General features: G+C 41.6%; 2 protein-coding genes across 2 annotated transcripts; both read right to left on the bottom strand.

Moving 5' to 3' along the window:
- Positions 1-6,174: 6,174 nt before the first annotated feature.
- Positions 6,175-9,352, bottom strand: LOC309694561 (uncharacterized protein). Its single transcript, XM_082514747.1, has 2 exons — positions 9,005-9,352; positions 6,175-8,530 (listed from the first exon to the last, which is right to left on the bottom strand). The coding sequence occupies exons 1-2, from the start codon at positions 9,249-9,251 to the stop codon at positions 7,701-7,703; spliced, it is 1,077 nt and encodes a 358-aa protein (XP_082370873.1). The 5' UTR covers positions 9,252-9,352; the 3' UTR covers positions 6,175-7,700.
- Positions 9,353-11,455: 2,103 nt separating this feature from the next.
- LOC309694512 (tripartite motif-containing protein 16-like) lies at positions 11,456-13,991 on the bottom strand. The gene has a single exon (XM_082514659.1). It carries the CDS (start codon positions 13,928-13,930, stop codon positions 12,254-12,256), a length of 1,677 nt encoding a protein of 558 aa, XP_082370785.1. The 5' UTR covers positions 13,931-13,991; the 3' UTR covers positions 11,456-12,253.
- Positions 13,992-15,438: the final 1,447 nt, after the last annotated feature.

Here is a 15,438-nt window from a genome sequence, read left to right as displayed (position 1 = left end):
TTTAAATTATCATTTTAGTCATTACAGGATATCAAATACTGCAGCTGAACTAAGAAATTGTTGTAGAAAAAAGCAATAAAAGGTCGTTCCCCCTCTGTCCCCTCCTGGTCACCTGTGCCTCAATTTTATGAGATGAGATGGATCAGCTCAGTGAAGATCTTCTCACTGTGCTCACTGTTTTATCAGCAGACTGATTTTATTCCACAACCTAGACATCCACATTACTCACACTCTCATAACACATACATATAGGGCCTTGGGATCGGGCATGTTATACGGTGTCCAGAGGACAGTCTTTGTATTCAACCTCACCTCTGGCGCCGGTGCCCACCTCTCAGTTTTAAATGCATGTAGACATTGAGGGTTCTCAGGAGGGGCCGTGCTGTACAGTACATGTACAGTGTCCATTTGTGTCTGTATCCAGGTTGGATGAGCGCCGAGTATTTGTATATGTGTGCATGAGGGTGGGAATGCATGTTTAGGTCTGTGTGCGCCTATTCGTCTGTGTCTATATGTCAGCTCGGGTCTTACACTCCACCCCCTTGGAACATCTCAGGCCCTCCAAGGTATGGAGGCTTATTTCCCCTCACCACACTCCCTGCTGGTGGCTGATGCCCTCAGACATCGGTGCGTTCTTGGTGTCCAGGGCTGGACGCTCAGGTTTGTACCAGCTTACTCCCCGGTACGGCTGCTTGGTGGGGCCTGGTGCCTGTGGCTCGGTCGGGCCCCTTGCGGGGGTTCGATTCACTCTGGCACAGCTGACTGCCGGCAGAGCCCGCGTGTACGTCACTGCAGCCCCCTCTGGCTTCTGCTCTGTGGCTGTTGGGTGACCCCTCATCTGGGGCTCTCCTCAGCTCTTCCCAGGAAGGTGGCACGGTTGCCCCTCCGGTGGTCCTCTTTGGGCGCTCGCACTCTGGGGGCCTCTGGATGTCTGGGGCCTGGATCTCCTCCATGCCTGCTTCATGCCCTGGGGGACGGGGCTGTGGCTCCCCACACCTTCTAGCAGATCGTTACATGGAGAAGCCTTTTGAATAGACGAGCACTCATCCACACAGGTGTTCACACACAAGCTACACCTTTCTTGGCTGCTACCTCAAACCACATTATGCGATGTCAATCTTGTGTGCTGCACAATCACATTCAGTATTTAATATTTACTGTTATTTACACTTAGCTAGATTATTGCAATGGTGTTGTGTTATTATGTTGCTCTCTTTTTTGCTTGTTTTCTCTTATTTTCTTCTCTCAACAGGTGACCTGGGAGATATTTTTTAAGTGCTCTTTCTCACTGTCCCTCTTCCCCTTTTCTTTCTTTCTTTCTTTCTTTCTTTCTTTCTTTCTTTCTTCCTTCCTTCCTTCCTTCCTATCCCCCAGTCATGTCTGTCCTATCTGTAACAGCTGAAAATAAATTAAAATAAATAAATAATAACAAAGGTTGATCAAATGGACCAATATGGCAAGGCCGTGATGGTCCATTTGGTAAATTAAGTTAGTTGGGCATCTTTTTTGGCCTTCAGACAATAATTCTGATGGCTAAAAAACAACAAGGAAAGAAAGAAAGAAAGAAAGAAAGAAAGAAAGAAAGAAAGAAAGAAAGAAGTAATAAAAATGTCTCTAAAACATCTTTTAAGATGAATCTTTTTATGATTGAGTAAAAAAAAAAAAATGCTAAAATTAGAGTGCAGTGTTGAGTAAAATGGTTTTATTAAAATTTAATTGACCCTTTGAAATTATTTGTTGGAAGTCTTAAATCCCACTGAACAGGGGAAGAGAAAGAGACAGAGACACAAAGATAGCAACACAGAGGTAAATAAACATGGAGACAAGACACTGAGAATAAGACAGAAGGGGAAATGCCCAAAGTCTCATATCTCTGACAAGTTAAGTCACTTTTATTCATAAAAAAAACCCAGAACTTAAATATAATTATAAACCACACATAAACATAATCATACACTCAACAAAAATATAAACGCAACACCTTTGTTTCTGCTCCGATTTGACATGGGATGGACATAAAGACCTAAAAGTCACTCCAGATACACAATATTACCATCCCTCCCAAACATTGTTCACAAATCAGTCTAAATGTGTGATAGTGAGCACTTCTGCTTTGCTGAGATAATCCATCCCACCTCACAGGTGTGCCACATCAAGATGCTGATCTGACATCATGAGTAGCGCACAGGTGTACCTCAGACTGCCCACAACCAGAGGCGGAGCCAGACATTTGAAACACCCGGGGCTTAGCCAAAAAGGGTAGTATGCATGTGGGATTTTTTTTTTTTTTTTTTGGGGGGGGGGGTATAAATGACTGAAAGATTAATTGGCTCTGTTTTGAGTTTTGTTCAAAGAAGAATGACTTCATATACACTCAGAAAAATTATGGTTCTTAAATGGTTCTTCAGATGTCTTCATGGTTCTTTAAAAAACCATATATATATTCCCTATAGGGAAAAATATATATCATATGCAGGACACCTAAAACTAGTTTTTTTATTAGGCAGCAAGGCAGAACAAGGTCAGGGCTGTATCAAGACACGAGGACTAAACCCCAATTCAACCAGACCCAGAACTGATCCAGAATTAAAACAGGACTACAACAGTTCAAAATCAGGACTACTGAGGACTTAACCAAGACAGAACCAGAATCAGAACTAGATGATAGTAGCACTAAAAATCATCATATACCTGCACTACACTTATTTTTTAATTCTACCAAAGTACACTGTTTAGATTGAGAAAAGTTTATATAATTATTTAGCCTTGTTGTGCAAACAAGCCTGCATAACTTAATAAATATAGAATTTGAAAAATAACAAACCTAAAAAGAAACACTAGGTACGAGATACATGAGGACATATGATACGGTGATACTTTTGGTAAACAACCATTTGATTAACATGTGTGTCTCACCTGCTCTTGTTCATCTCTGTTCTGTCCTCATTCTCCATCTCCCTCTCTGTTCCTCTCTCTCCCTCTCTGTTCCTCTCTCTCTCTTTGTGCTGACAATCATCAAATATACAGGTGAAACCACATATTTACAAACTCTTCAGAAAACACAAACACTTTTTAAATTGTAACATCAAATCAGACTAAATGTTTATTTTTTAGATTGATAAATATAAAAAACATATTTGTTAACTTTAAGAGTAAAGAGAGAAACTATCTGTATTTCTTAATTTTAAATGGCACCAAATTGTATTCAAACTTGAGCCACACTTATGGAGCTCCACAGTTCTTTTCCTGGTGTTTTGGTTGACATCTCTTGATGTTCCCATGTCACAGAAACAGGCTCTGTGTTTTGCCTTATATGCATCCACAGCTGTGCCACCAATTTACTCACATGGACTCTACTAACCTATCAGAAGCTTCTTCAGCTCAGAATGGAATCGTCTGGAGTTTTCTTATTAATTAACAATAAACTTAGTGTACATGTACTCCTACATTTGATGAAAGTGATAAAAAACAGAAATCTCTCTCTCTTTATTCTGACATTTAACTAATTCAAAAGATATTTCAATATTTATCTAAAACAAAAGTTTACTCTAAATTGATGTTGTACAGTAAAAATGTTTTCTCCCTAAAGTGTATGTAAATATCTGGTTACAAATGTGAATATCCTGCTGTGTACTGAAATCCCTCTTATTTTGCATAGAAATATACTGAACAACATACAAAGCATAATATATAAAATAACATTTACCTGAGTTTTTTCTTTGAAAGAACCCTCTAATGTCCATTCTTATGTTTCAGTACATAACTGAAACCGATTTAGTCGGGGAGGGTAAGAACTGAAAATATGAAATAAACACACGTAAGCTAAGACTCTCTAAAAAATAGCATTTGTTCGGCTTTTCATTTCGCCATTTGTTGATTCACTTGAAGAGCAAGTAACGTAATATTGGTCAAGTGATCAGTTTCATATCAATCTTTCGTGATGCACCGTCATATTTACATTATTTGTACGGTACGAATGATTTGCTTTGGTACCTGCTCAAACTTAAGCTCTCCTTAGTATGGCTGGCTCCGTTTCTCCAAAAGCGCACTCACAGGCAGCAGCTGCCCCGCCCCCTCGCTCAGTCGCTTAGTGCCTGAGCTCGGATCATACCAATATCAGGGGGGGATTCACGCACAGTCGTAAATTCCCACAGTGTGCACTATGTGCTTCGAATATTGTGTGTACTTTTTGTTTTATACAGTTGTCAGCCAGGCATCTAACTATGAAAAAATTACACTCCAAAAGACCCCGGGCTTCTGACAAAACAACCCGGGCTTAAGCCCAGTAAGCCACCCCCACGCTCCGCCCCTGCCCACAACAAAAGGCCACCCTGGAATGTGCAGTTTTTTGCTTTATTGGGGGTCTGGGGACCCAGAACCGGTCAGTATCTGGTGTGACCACCATTTGCCTCATGCAGTGCAACACATCGTCTTCGCATGGAGTCTATCAGATTGTCAATTGTGGCCTGTGGAATGTTGGTCCACTCCTCTTCAATGGCTGTGCGAGGTTGTTGGATATTAGTGGGAACTGGTACACGCTGTCGTATACGCCGGTCAAGCACATCCAGAACATGCTCAATGGGTGACATGTCCGGTGAGTATGCTGGCCATGCAAGAACTGGGACATTCTCAGCTTCCAAGAACTGTGTACAGATCCTTGCAACATGGGGCCGTGCATTATCTTGCTGGAACATGAGGTGATGTTCATGGATGTATGGCACAACAATGGGCCTCAGGATCTCATCACGGTATCTCTGTGCATTCAGAATGCCATCAATGAAATGCACCCGTGTTCTTCGTCCATAACAGATGCCTGCCCATACCATAACCCCACCACCACCATGGGCCACTCGATCCACAACATTGACATCAGCAAAGCGCTCACCCACACGACGCCACACACGCTGTCTGCCATCTGCCCTGAACAATGTGAACCGAGATTCATCCGTGAAGAGAACACCTCTCCAACGTGCCAGACGCCATCGAATGTGAGCATTTGCCCACACAAGTCTGTTGCGGCGACGAGCTGGAGTCAGGTCAAGACCCCGATGAGGACGGCGAGCATGCAGTTGAGCCTCCCTGAGACGGTTTCTGACAGTTTGTGCAGAAATTGTTTGGTTATGCACACCAATTGTTCCAGCAGCTGTCTGAGTGGCTGGTCTCAGACGATCTTGGAGGTGAACCTGCTGGATGTGGAGGTCCTGGGCTGGTGTGGTTACACGTGGTCTGCGGTTGTGAGGCCGGTTGGATGTGCTGCCATATTCTCTGAAACGCCTGTGGAGACGGCTTATGGTTGAGGGATGGACATTCAATGCACGGGCAACAGATCTGGTTGACATTCCTGCTGTCAGCATGCCAATTGCACGCTCCCTCAATGCATGTGGCATCTGTGGCATTTTGCTGTGAGATAAAACTGCACATTCCAGGGTGGCCTTTTGTTGTGGGCAGTCTGAGGTACACCTGTGCACTACTCATGATGTCAGATCAGCATCCTGATGTGGCACACCTGTGAGGTGGGATGGATTATCTCAGCAAAGCAGAAGTGCTCACTATCACACATTTAGACTGATTTGTGAACAATGTTTGGGAGGGATGGTAATATTGTGTATCTGGAGTGACTTTTAGGTCTTTATGTCCATCCCATGTCAAATCGGAGCAGGAACAAAGGTGTTGCGTTTATATTTTTGTTGAGTGTAGAACAATTAAAAGTAAAACATACCAAAAACACATCAAATGGAGAGTGAAGCAAATATTATTAATAACAACAAATGCACATATTAATAATATAAACCAAAATCCTTCAATAAAAAGGCTACAAACAGAAACAACAATTTGAAACAGCAATAAGAAAACAGTGAAAGTGACTACAGATATAGACCTTCCTAGGGAGGCCTGAAGTGCAAACATACCCTCTACACTCCCTTCATAAAACAGGGGACCATGATTACCACCATAGTTGGCCGGTCTGAAGGCACTGACCTCAACTTCCATACAATGTTTGAGCAGGACAACCAGGACAGACCCACAACATACAGAGCCTTAAGTGACCGCAGGCAAATCTCATCCACCCCACCACCACAGTGATGGGCAAGTCTCCCTGCCCACTGTACAAAATGTGCTTCACAGACGTTGTTTCATGTTGTAAAGATTGTGCCTTAAAAAAATAGCCACAAGAAGTTTTAAAGAAATCTTTATTTCACTTTTAAGACACATAACCAACACCAACATACGAATCAACAGGATGAGCACATGCTGAAATTCAGTCTTCATGAAAATCAAGATTAAATCACAAAATGTTTGGTCTCATGTGTGTTTCTTTCCAGCTTTGACTCTGTGGAGTAAAACCTCTCCACTAAACAAAAAAATAAAACATCTCAGCAACTTTTTTGTCACCTCCACAGCTCAACACGATACAAATATCACATCAAATGAATGTAAATACGTGTTTCATCTTCATTACAGGTTTTAATGGAATATGCAACAAACAGAATTAGGGCTGTGACATATCATATGATCTGCAATAATACTGGTATAAATGTTTACAAAAAAGTGTGTTTAGAGGAACATCATGTGTTTGCATTCACCCCAATGAGTCAACCCCAGTCATGTCTCACAGCCAGAGCCATATGTCGGGCTCCAGTCACAGTTTGGTAGCTGAATGTTCGCAAAATATGCAAGAAAACTTTTCCCACTGAAAGTGAAAAAAGCAAACCTGTTACAACACTTTAAGCAAAAACACACTTGAGTACAACCGGGCTGTGAAGGCACGTGAGCAGGAGATACTAGCAGCAGTGATGTGCGACCCAAAGGTAAACAAATGATTCAACCATGCATCACTGGAGCACTCGCGAGTTACATTTCATATAACAGCAAGAGCAGTCAGTGGATGGAAATTACTGATGTGCTACACGGTGGAAAAGCAGGAGGTTAAAAAGCTCGACCCAAGATGAAACAAACCAGGTAGAATTTCTTTTCCTTATATGACAGAATTGTGCAGGCTCCGCATTACAAGGTTATTTTGGATATTAAGCTAGAGTGTAAGCACTTGTAATACACTTTTCTTAAAACTTCCAGGAAAAACACCCCTGAGGATACTTATGTGCTCATATTTCATGTATGCCGTGTCACTAACATTGCACTATAATGTTGTTCATAGAGTATTTAAAGGTAGAATGGGAGGCAGAGCCTTCAGCTTTTAAGATTAGACTTAAAACTTTCCTTGTTGCAGATGGGGGTCCCTCCCTGAGCCTGGTTCTGCTGGAGGTTTCTTCCTGTTAAAAAGGAGTTTTTCCTTCCCACTGTCGCCAAAACGCTTGCTAATAGGGGGTCATATGACTGTTTGGGTTTTCTCTGTTTTCATTGTATTATTGTTGGGTCTTTACCTTACAATATCAAGCACCTTGAGGTGGCCACATTTTCACACTTTGAATTAGCTAAGCTGTCATCAGTGACAGCAGCTCACTGGAAGAGAAAGATGGAAAATCCATCATTTACTTACACATATAAATGCTGCTGCCTGCCGAGCTGATAAAATGTACATTATTTTTTTTAAATGTAAGTTTCTTGAAATATTATTTTGAGGCTATATCTCCCACCCCTACATACAATAAACAATACAGAGTTTTTTAAGGAAGGAGGTCATCTGATCTGCTCTGATCTGGCTTCTCAGTGGACTGCTTCATCTGACAGTTCTCCCACTTTTAACTAGTGTGAATCCTCATGTGTCTTTGTAACTGTATCCTCTGAATGAAGCTTTTCCCACAGGTGCTACATGAATGAGGCTTCTCACCTGTGTGAATTCTCATGTGAGTTTTCAAGTTTATCATCTGACTGAATCCCCTCCCACAGGTGCCGCAGGAGTGCAGCTTCTCGCCTGTGTGGCTTCTCTGGTGTCTCTCCAGTGTTGGTTTCTGACTGAAGCTTTTCCCGCAGGTGCTACAAGAATAAGGCTTCTCACCTGTGTGAACTGTCATGTGCTTTTTGAACGTTGATTGGTCTCTAAATTCTTTTCCGCAGATGCCACAAGAATACGGCTTTTCACCTGTGTGGATTCTCATGTGAGTTTTCAAGTTTATCATCAGGCTGAATCTTTTTCCGCAGGTGCTGCAAGAATGTGGCTTCTCACCTGTGTGAACCCTCATATGTCTCGTTAGTTTGGATCTGTACTCAAAGGTTTTTCCACAAATCTCACATTTCACAAACTTTTTACTTGTGTCAGTTTTACGCTGACTCTCTGACACAGGAAAGTTGTCTTGCTGATCTCTGCTCTCTGGTTCAGGAGAGCTGGAAGAAAGGAGATGTTCACTGTCCAGCTCTGGCTCACTTTCCTCATAAGTAGGAGCCACCATGAAGATAATAATGCCTTCAGTCTCCTGCTTCACTACAAGCTGATCTACGTCCTGACTGGTGCAAGGTTCCTCCTCTTCCTCTTTTATCTGTGGAAGCTCCGGATCCTCCTGGTCGAGGCTGAAGTTTCTCTCCTGGTCCCCAAAAACCAGTTCCTCCTCACATTCATGCTGTTGTGGGAAAGCTGAGGTGACAAATGGACAAAATTACTTGTCTTAGATAAATATAGAAGTATAACAAGAATGACTACTCGGCAGTGGTGTCTACAGCTGTCCATTTCCAACTCTACAACAGAGTTTAATCAAAATATCATCATATCATTTACCCAGACCTGGAAACTGTTAAAATAAGATTTCATGCACTCACTTCTAACACGTTAGTAAATTTCTATGCACCAATCACAGTTTGTCCACCAATTACTGTTGGAAAGATGTTTATGTAAATGATAAGACAAACATCAGACAGAAGGGGAAATTTAAAAGTAGGATTAAAATATGGGGATAAAAAGCAGCGAAGCTCTCAGAAAACCTCGACTAACAATCAGCTGAGTTTATTTAAACACTGGCCTTGAAGAACTCTGATGTGTTTCCAAAATATCTTTATTGAATGAATTAAAGTCATATTAATTTTTAGGTAAGACCATTACGGTTTTACATACCCCTGCTGTGTAAGTTCATTTCAGGTTTCCAGATGTTATCCAGCTGTCTGAGCTGCTCTTCTTCAGTCCAGATGAGGCCTTCATCCTCCTGTTTGAGTACAATCTTTTCTACGTCATCGCTGATGCAGAGTTCCTCCTCTTCCTCTTTGATCTGTGGAGGATCTGGGCCCTCCTGGTCCAGACTGGAGTTCCTCTCCTGGTTGGAGACCTGCTGGTCATACAGGCCCTCCTCTTCCTCACACTTCATGTTAGGGGGAGATCTTGAGGAACAAAGGGTCACTGAGGAAAAAGGTTAATAATGTGATGACAGGAAAACACATCTGAGCAAATATAGTCCACTCTGAGCATGTCCTCATATGTGAGTGAAATTTAAACTGTACAAATGTGAAAAATGAAAGTGTAAGTTACTCTCGAGCTCTGATACTCTTATTAGGAAAGTTCAGAGTACAAATCATTCAGGTAGCTGCTGCCAGCTTCACGCTGCAAGTAAATGTTTGTCATTGTTGTAGATTAAACTGAAAATCTCACAGTGCCATAGCAGATAAGTACCAGTCAGGTTTCACAGCCAGTCATTGCACAGAATCAACCCAACTAAAGTCATCAGTGATCTGAAGATTATTAGGGACTCAGAGTTTCAGTCTTAGTTCTATTTGATCTCATTGCTGCCTTTGATACTGTTGATCATGACATTTTAAATCAAAGGTTTCATCATTTAGTTGGTTTAACTGGACAGTTCTCAATTGGCTCTCGACCTTTGACCCAGTTAAACCTCTCAGGTCATCAGGTTCAGATCTGTTAACTGTTCCCAAAATCAGATGTAAGTGTGCTAAGAGTGTGTTCAGTTACTGTGCTCCTGTTCTTTGGAGCATGCAGCCATAGTTTGCCTGCTGTGGCTGCATTCAAAACTAACAACTATGTTTCCATGCTTTGTGAATAACACTGACATCTGTGAGATTTGAGCTGATTTAGTTCGAGTTAAGACTGTTTATTAGAACATTACAAAGTTATTTTAAAAACTTCATCATTTTCTTGAACCCAAATATAATTCAGTTGAAAAATATACATTTTAACATGAGGTGAGGATGGTGGGGGAGGCACGATGGTCTTGTAGGGTTAGACCCTGATTAAGGGGTATTTTTAAAAGTAAAGCCCATCTCTCAAAGTCCCTGCCGGCCTGCCTCCACCTCGGGAAGTCTGTGGGTGCAGACGGAGGTGAGGAGCACCACAGGCGGCAGAGAACTGTCTGTAGCCCCGGAGTGAGGCGTCGTGAACCGAAGCAGACAGCGAACTGTGGCACAGTGCAGAAAACCGAAGCTTTCCCTCCCTGTTTGGTTTTGATGTGTCTCATGAAAGTCTATTGTTAAAAGTTGACCTTTAAAAAAAACGGACGCACTTGTTTGATTAGCTGCTCTCTGATTTTAGCCTGTTAGCTTACAGACTGAGCTCAGATCGTTCCTGTGTTAGTTCATTGAGAACATCACAGTTTTACATACCTGCTGCGTGACTTCATCTCGGGTCTCCGGCTGATATACAGCAGTCTGAGCCAGTGGCGGATCTCATCATCCTGGACGACTGTTTTTAATGTTTTTAACCACGGAGATTTCTTCTGCATCATCAGTCTCTCATTGTTAAACTCTCCCAGAAACTGAAGACAGTTGTGCCATTTCCGCGCTTCTTCTTCTTCTATTGAGTAGACGGCAGACTACACATGTCCAAGGGTAATACTGTCCTCCTCAGGCCATTGGCATCAAGTCAAAGCCTTAAAGTCTGGTACTTTGCGCATGGTCATTTTTTACGAACAGCAGAATCACAAGACAAAGCGTGCCAATGTTTATACTTTTCACTGTGACTGCCAAATAGATGAAAAAGTAGATGTTAAAAAACAACTTATAGTTTTGTCATTGGGCTGGTAGAAAGCTATGAGTTTCTGTCCCTTTGTCTGACCTTAGAGACTTATTTTAAAAGGAAACATTACAATCCTTTAAAGCAAGTATTTTCACCTCTGTTCCCCCCTCTGTACTTAGCTTTTTTGTTGTCATGTCAGTAATTGTCCAGTTGATGGCTCCCTTGGATCACAAGCCTGTCTCATGAGTCCAAGTGAATATATTCTTAATAAACAGCTTTGAAGAATTTGTGACCAACTTTGTTTAATTCGGAACATCATCATCATGAGTCAAACTCACTCTTGGATCTACAAAATATTTAACAAAAACAAACATCACTGAATCATAAGGTATTTGCTCCAACTCTTAGTCCAGAAACACATGAGTGAACTAGATCAGCTGCTCCTCCAGTTCAGCTGTGGATTTATATCATTATTTATATTTGTAAAGTGGATATGCAGTTTTTCAGTACTAATATAAGCATTTTATATCATTGCTTTATTGACAGATGTTTGGTGTTCAAGGTCAGGCATCAGTTTGAAAAAACAAACAAACAAACACACTGAGTTGAACTTGAACTTCCTACTGACAAAAACTAAAATTGGTGCAAAAATAACCAGAAACATATAAGAAGCATCCTGGAGGTGCTGCAGACAAGATAGGACCAATAACATGTCAACAGGAAATCCTTTTTACTAATTTGTTTATTTCTTTTTAGATTTTTACTCTCCATTTTAAGCCATGATGTTTGCTGATACTGTGTTCCTACTGTTTGTTCTCATTAATAGTTCTGTTTTTAACATTCTGTGCTGAAGCTGGAGGAAATGTTTCTACAGTGTCAGATGATACAGCTCCAAACTAAATAAGTGACTAACTAACGATGCTTTAATACACTTTACTATAAATTATGATATAGTGCACTTTCTTAAAATTTCTTATTGCTCTGTAATTAATTGTTTTCTTTATAAATGTACAAATGAGAATAAAATCTGTGTGATAAAGGAAGGTCTGTAGACTTCTCTGTTAAGATCAGTGAAGAGAAACAACAACATACAAATACCTAAGAAAAATATTCAGTAAACATTTAGAAGATAGAGAAGTTTATGTTGTCATGTGGAGAAATTTTTCAAATAAAAATATCCATAAGCATTGATAGTCTCCATGGCTGAACAGACACAGGAAAGAGCTCCACCTATAAAACGTAAAAACATCAAGACAACATGTTGAAGATGTCGAGGTACTGCCCATAATGTTTGACTGACATCTGATTTATGTGCAGCACATAAATACCACAATAATGATGGAGAGAAACTAAAAGGGAACTAAAATACAGATTTAAACTTACAACAATATGAAAGACTTCAGTCTATTTCACTTTAATCAACTCAGCAGTGTCTCCATAATTACAGTAAACCAACAGTCCAGCATAGAGCGGCTGAGTGAATGTGGTCTGGACTCTGTGGAGGAGAGTCATGGTTTCAGAGACGCTGTAGAAGGACAAAATACCTGCTCTGTGATCCAGGTACACTCCTACTCTGGAGGAACGAGGACCTGAGACAAGAGTTTTAATGTTGTTGTACCGAAATATAAAACTGTTGTTGTTACAATATAATGACCAAGATTTGTCATTACATCCAAATAAACATTCATTACATCCTTTTCTGCTGATATTCTTGTATGCGACTGCTACATAAACTCCTCCCCCTCTCCACTCCACCTCCCAGTAACAACGTCCAGTCAGACTCTCTCTACTCAGGACCTGCTGCCATCCAGTGAATCTGTCTGGATGATCAGAATAAGACTGTTGTTGTTCCATAAATGTTGCTTTTCTGTTCCCCTCTGATAATAACAGCTGTTTGTACGCTGTGTTTGGATCCAGTGTGATTTCACGTGAATATTTTAAGAATCCAGCTCTGGTCTTTGGCTCTGGTGGATCTGACAGTGAAACATCCACTTCAGTGACTGTCAGTGAGATGTTTGTCCATTGCTCTCTCAGAATGTCCTGTAGTTTATCTCTGACCTCTGACACAGCTGCTGTCACATCCTCAAAGTAGCTCAGAGGACGGATATTGATGCTGGATGAGTCTGTAGACTCACTGAGTGCTGACAGTGAGGGGTAGTTGTGTAGAAACTGGATGTGATCCTCTGTGTGTGAGAGCTGCTTCAGCTCAGCATCTTTCCTCTTCAGCTCAGTGATCTCCTGCTCCAGCTTCTCCTGAAGCTCTTTGACTCGACTCACTTCAGTTTCCTGCTGGGATCTGATCTGCTGCTTCACATCAGAGCTTCTTTTCTGGATGAGATGGATCAGCTCAGTGAAGATCTTCTCACTGTGCTCCACTGTTTGATCAGCAGACTGATTGATGGCCTCCACCTCCTGTTGAAGCAGCTTCACATCTTTCTCTCTGTCCTGGATTCTCTGCTGGATGTTTTGTCGACTCACCTCCAGCTCTCTCTGCCTCTCAGTCCTTTCTGCTGCAGCTGAGACTGTGTCGTGGCCTTTATGTTCATCCACAGAGCAGAGATAACAGATACTCTGCTGATCAGTACGGCAGAACATCTTCATCACCTCATCATGACGAGAGCAGATGTTCTCCTGGAGCTTCTTGGAGGGCTCCACCAGCTTGTGTTTCTTTAATGGAGCCACATCATAATGAGTCTGAAGGTGTTTCTCACAGTAAGAGACCAAACACATCAAACAGGACTTCATTGCTTTGATTTTTCTTCCATTGCAGACATCACAGGCCACATCTTCAGGTCCAGCATAGCAGTGATCAGCAGGAGCAGCTTGGAGTCCAGTCTTCTTCAGCTCCTCCACTAAAACTGCTAACATGGTGTTTTTCTCCAGGACAGGCCTCGCTGTGAAAGTCTGTCTGCACTGAGGGCAGCTGTAGATTTTCTTCTTTTCCTCTTCATCCCAGAAGCTTTCAATACAGTTCATGCAGTAGCTGTGTCCACAGGGAAGAGTCACCGGATTCTTCAGTAGATCCAAACAGATCGAACAAGAGAAGGTTTCTCGGTCCAGCTGAACACTTTTCTGCGCCATTTCACCCAACAGTGTCAGTGACTGTGTAAGTTTCACTTCCTCAGAACTGAAACTGCTCTGATCTAAACAACATAGGTTTCTGTAGCGAATGGGATCTGTCAGCTCTTATACGTCACCACATGTTGGTTGGACCCATCTTCAAACTGCAGATCAGAAGGGGAGGGAACAAGGGAACATGTGGACAGAGAGGAGGTGCTGAGTTAGAGAGCAGGAAGAGGGAGGGTTATCAGACACTAATTCAATCCTGGAACATGTGAGCCTGTGAGTTTTTCATTTAAAAATAGCACTGCTCAGCCTTTAAAGTTGTTAAATAAACTTAACATTTAAAAGACAATCTTTTTATGTAAATTAGTTTAAATTATCATTTTAGTCATTACAGGATATCAAATACTGCAGCTGAACTAAGAAATTGTTGTAGAAAAAAGCAATAAAAGGTCGTTCCCCCTCTGTCCCCTCCTGGTCACCTGTGCCTCAATTTTATGAGATGAGATGGATCAGCTCAGTGAAGATCTTCTCACTGTGCTCACTGTTTTATCAGCAGACTGATTTTATTCCACAACCTAGACATCCACATTACTCACACTCTCATAACACATACATATAGGGCCTTGGGATCGGGCATGTTATACGGTGTCCAGAGGACAGTCTTTGTATTCAACCTCACCTCTGGCGCTGGTGCCTATGGAGCGCCAGGACTGCCATAATGAATTAATTAAATACACCATTAAATAATGAATTAAATGTGGCAATAATTAATTAAAATTGGAATTAATTAATTAAATAAATAGTTATGACACATGTAATTAATTAATTATTGACACGTTTAATTAATTATTTATGTATTTCACATTTTAATTAATTATTCCATCCATCCATTCGCTTCCGCTTATCCTTTTCAGGGTCGCGGGGGGCGCTGGAGCCTATCCCAGCTGTCATAGGGCGAGAGGCGGGGTACACCCTGGACAGGTCGCCAGTCTGTCGCAGGGCCAACACACATTTAATTAATTAATTATTGACACATTTAATTAATTATTTAATGATATATTTATTTATTTCATTTTGGCAGTCCTGGCGCCTGGCTCTCATCTTGAAATAATTTTATCTGTCAGCCTCACCCATCAAACTCAGGGGGCGGGGTTAACGCTGATCAAGTCAAAACCATTGCTTAGGCCTGGTGGCCATTGTTTCTAGCACACAACAACCGGCATGTGGAAGCTAACAGAACTGAACTTTGAAAAACCCTGTTTGTGTGTCACCAAATACCGTTTTAATATTTTTTTAGCCGAGAATGTAGTGGTTTAATCTTCATGTGTCTGGTCGGTTTGTCAAGATACAGCCTCTTTGCAAAAGTGCTTCGATGATTTCGGAGACGTCTGCCCAGTCTCACGGCAAAGCGTGGGATAGACCCGCTCGCCTCGCAAGCAATCCCACCGACAAAGCGCAGGCCCCGGTACACAGCTGTAGTAACCCCCGCTGACTTCTTTTACTGAGGTTATATTTATCGGTGT

Source organism: Aulonocara stuartgranti (assembly GCF_965226115.1).
Source record: "Aulonocara stuartgranti genome assembly, chromosome: 18".
NCBI lineage: Eukaryota > Metazoa > Chordata > Actinopteri > Cichliformes > Cichlidae > Aulonocara > Aulonocara stuartgranti.
Note: the sequence above shows the minus strand (reverse complement) of the source record. Positions and strands in the feature narration are given on the sequence as shown.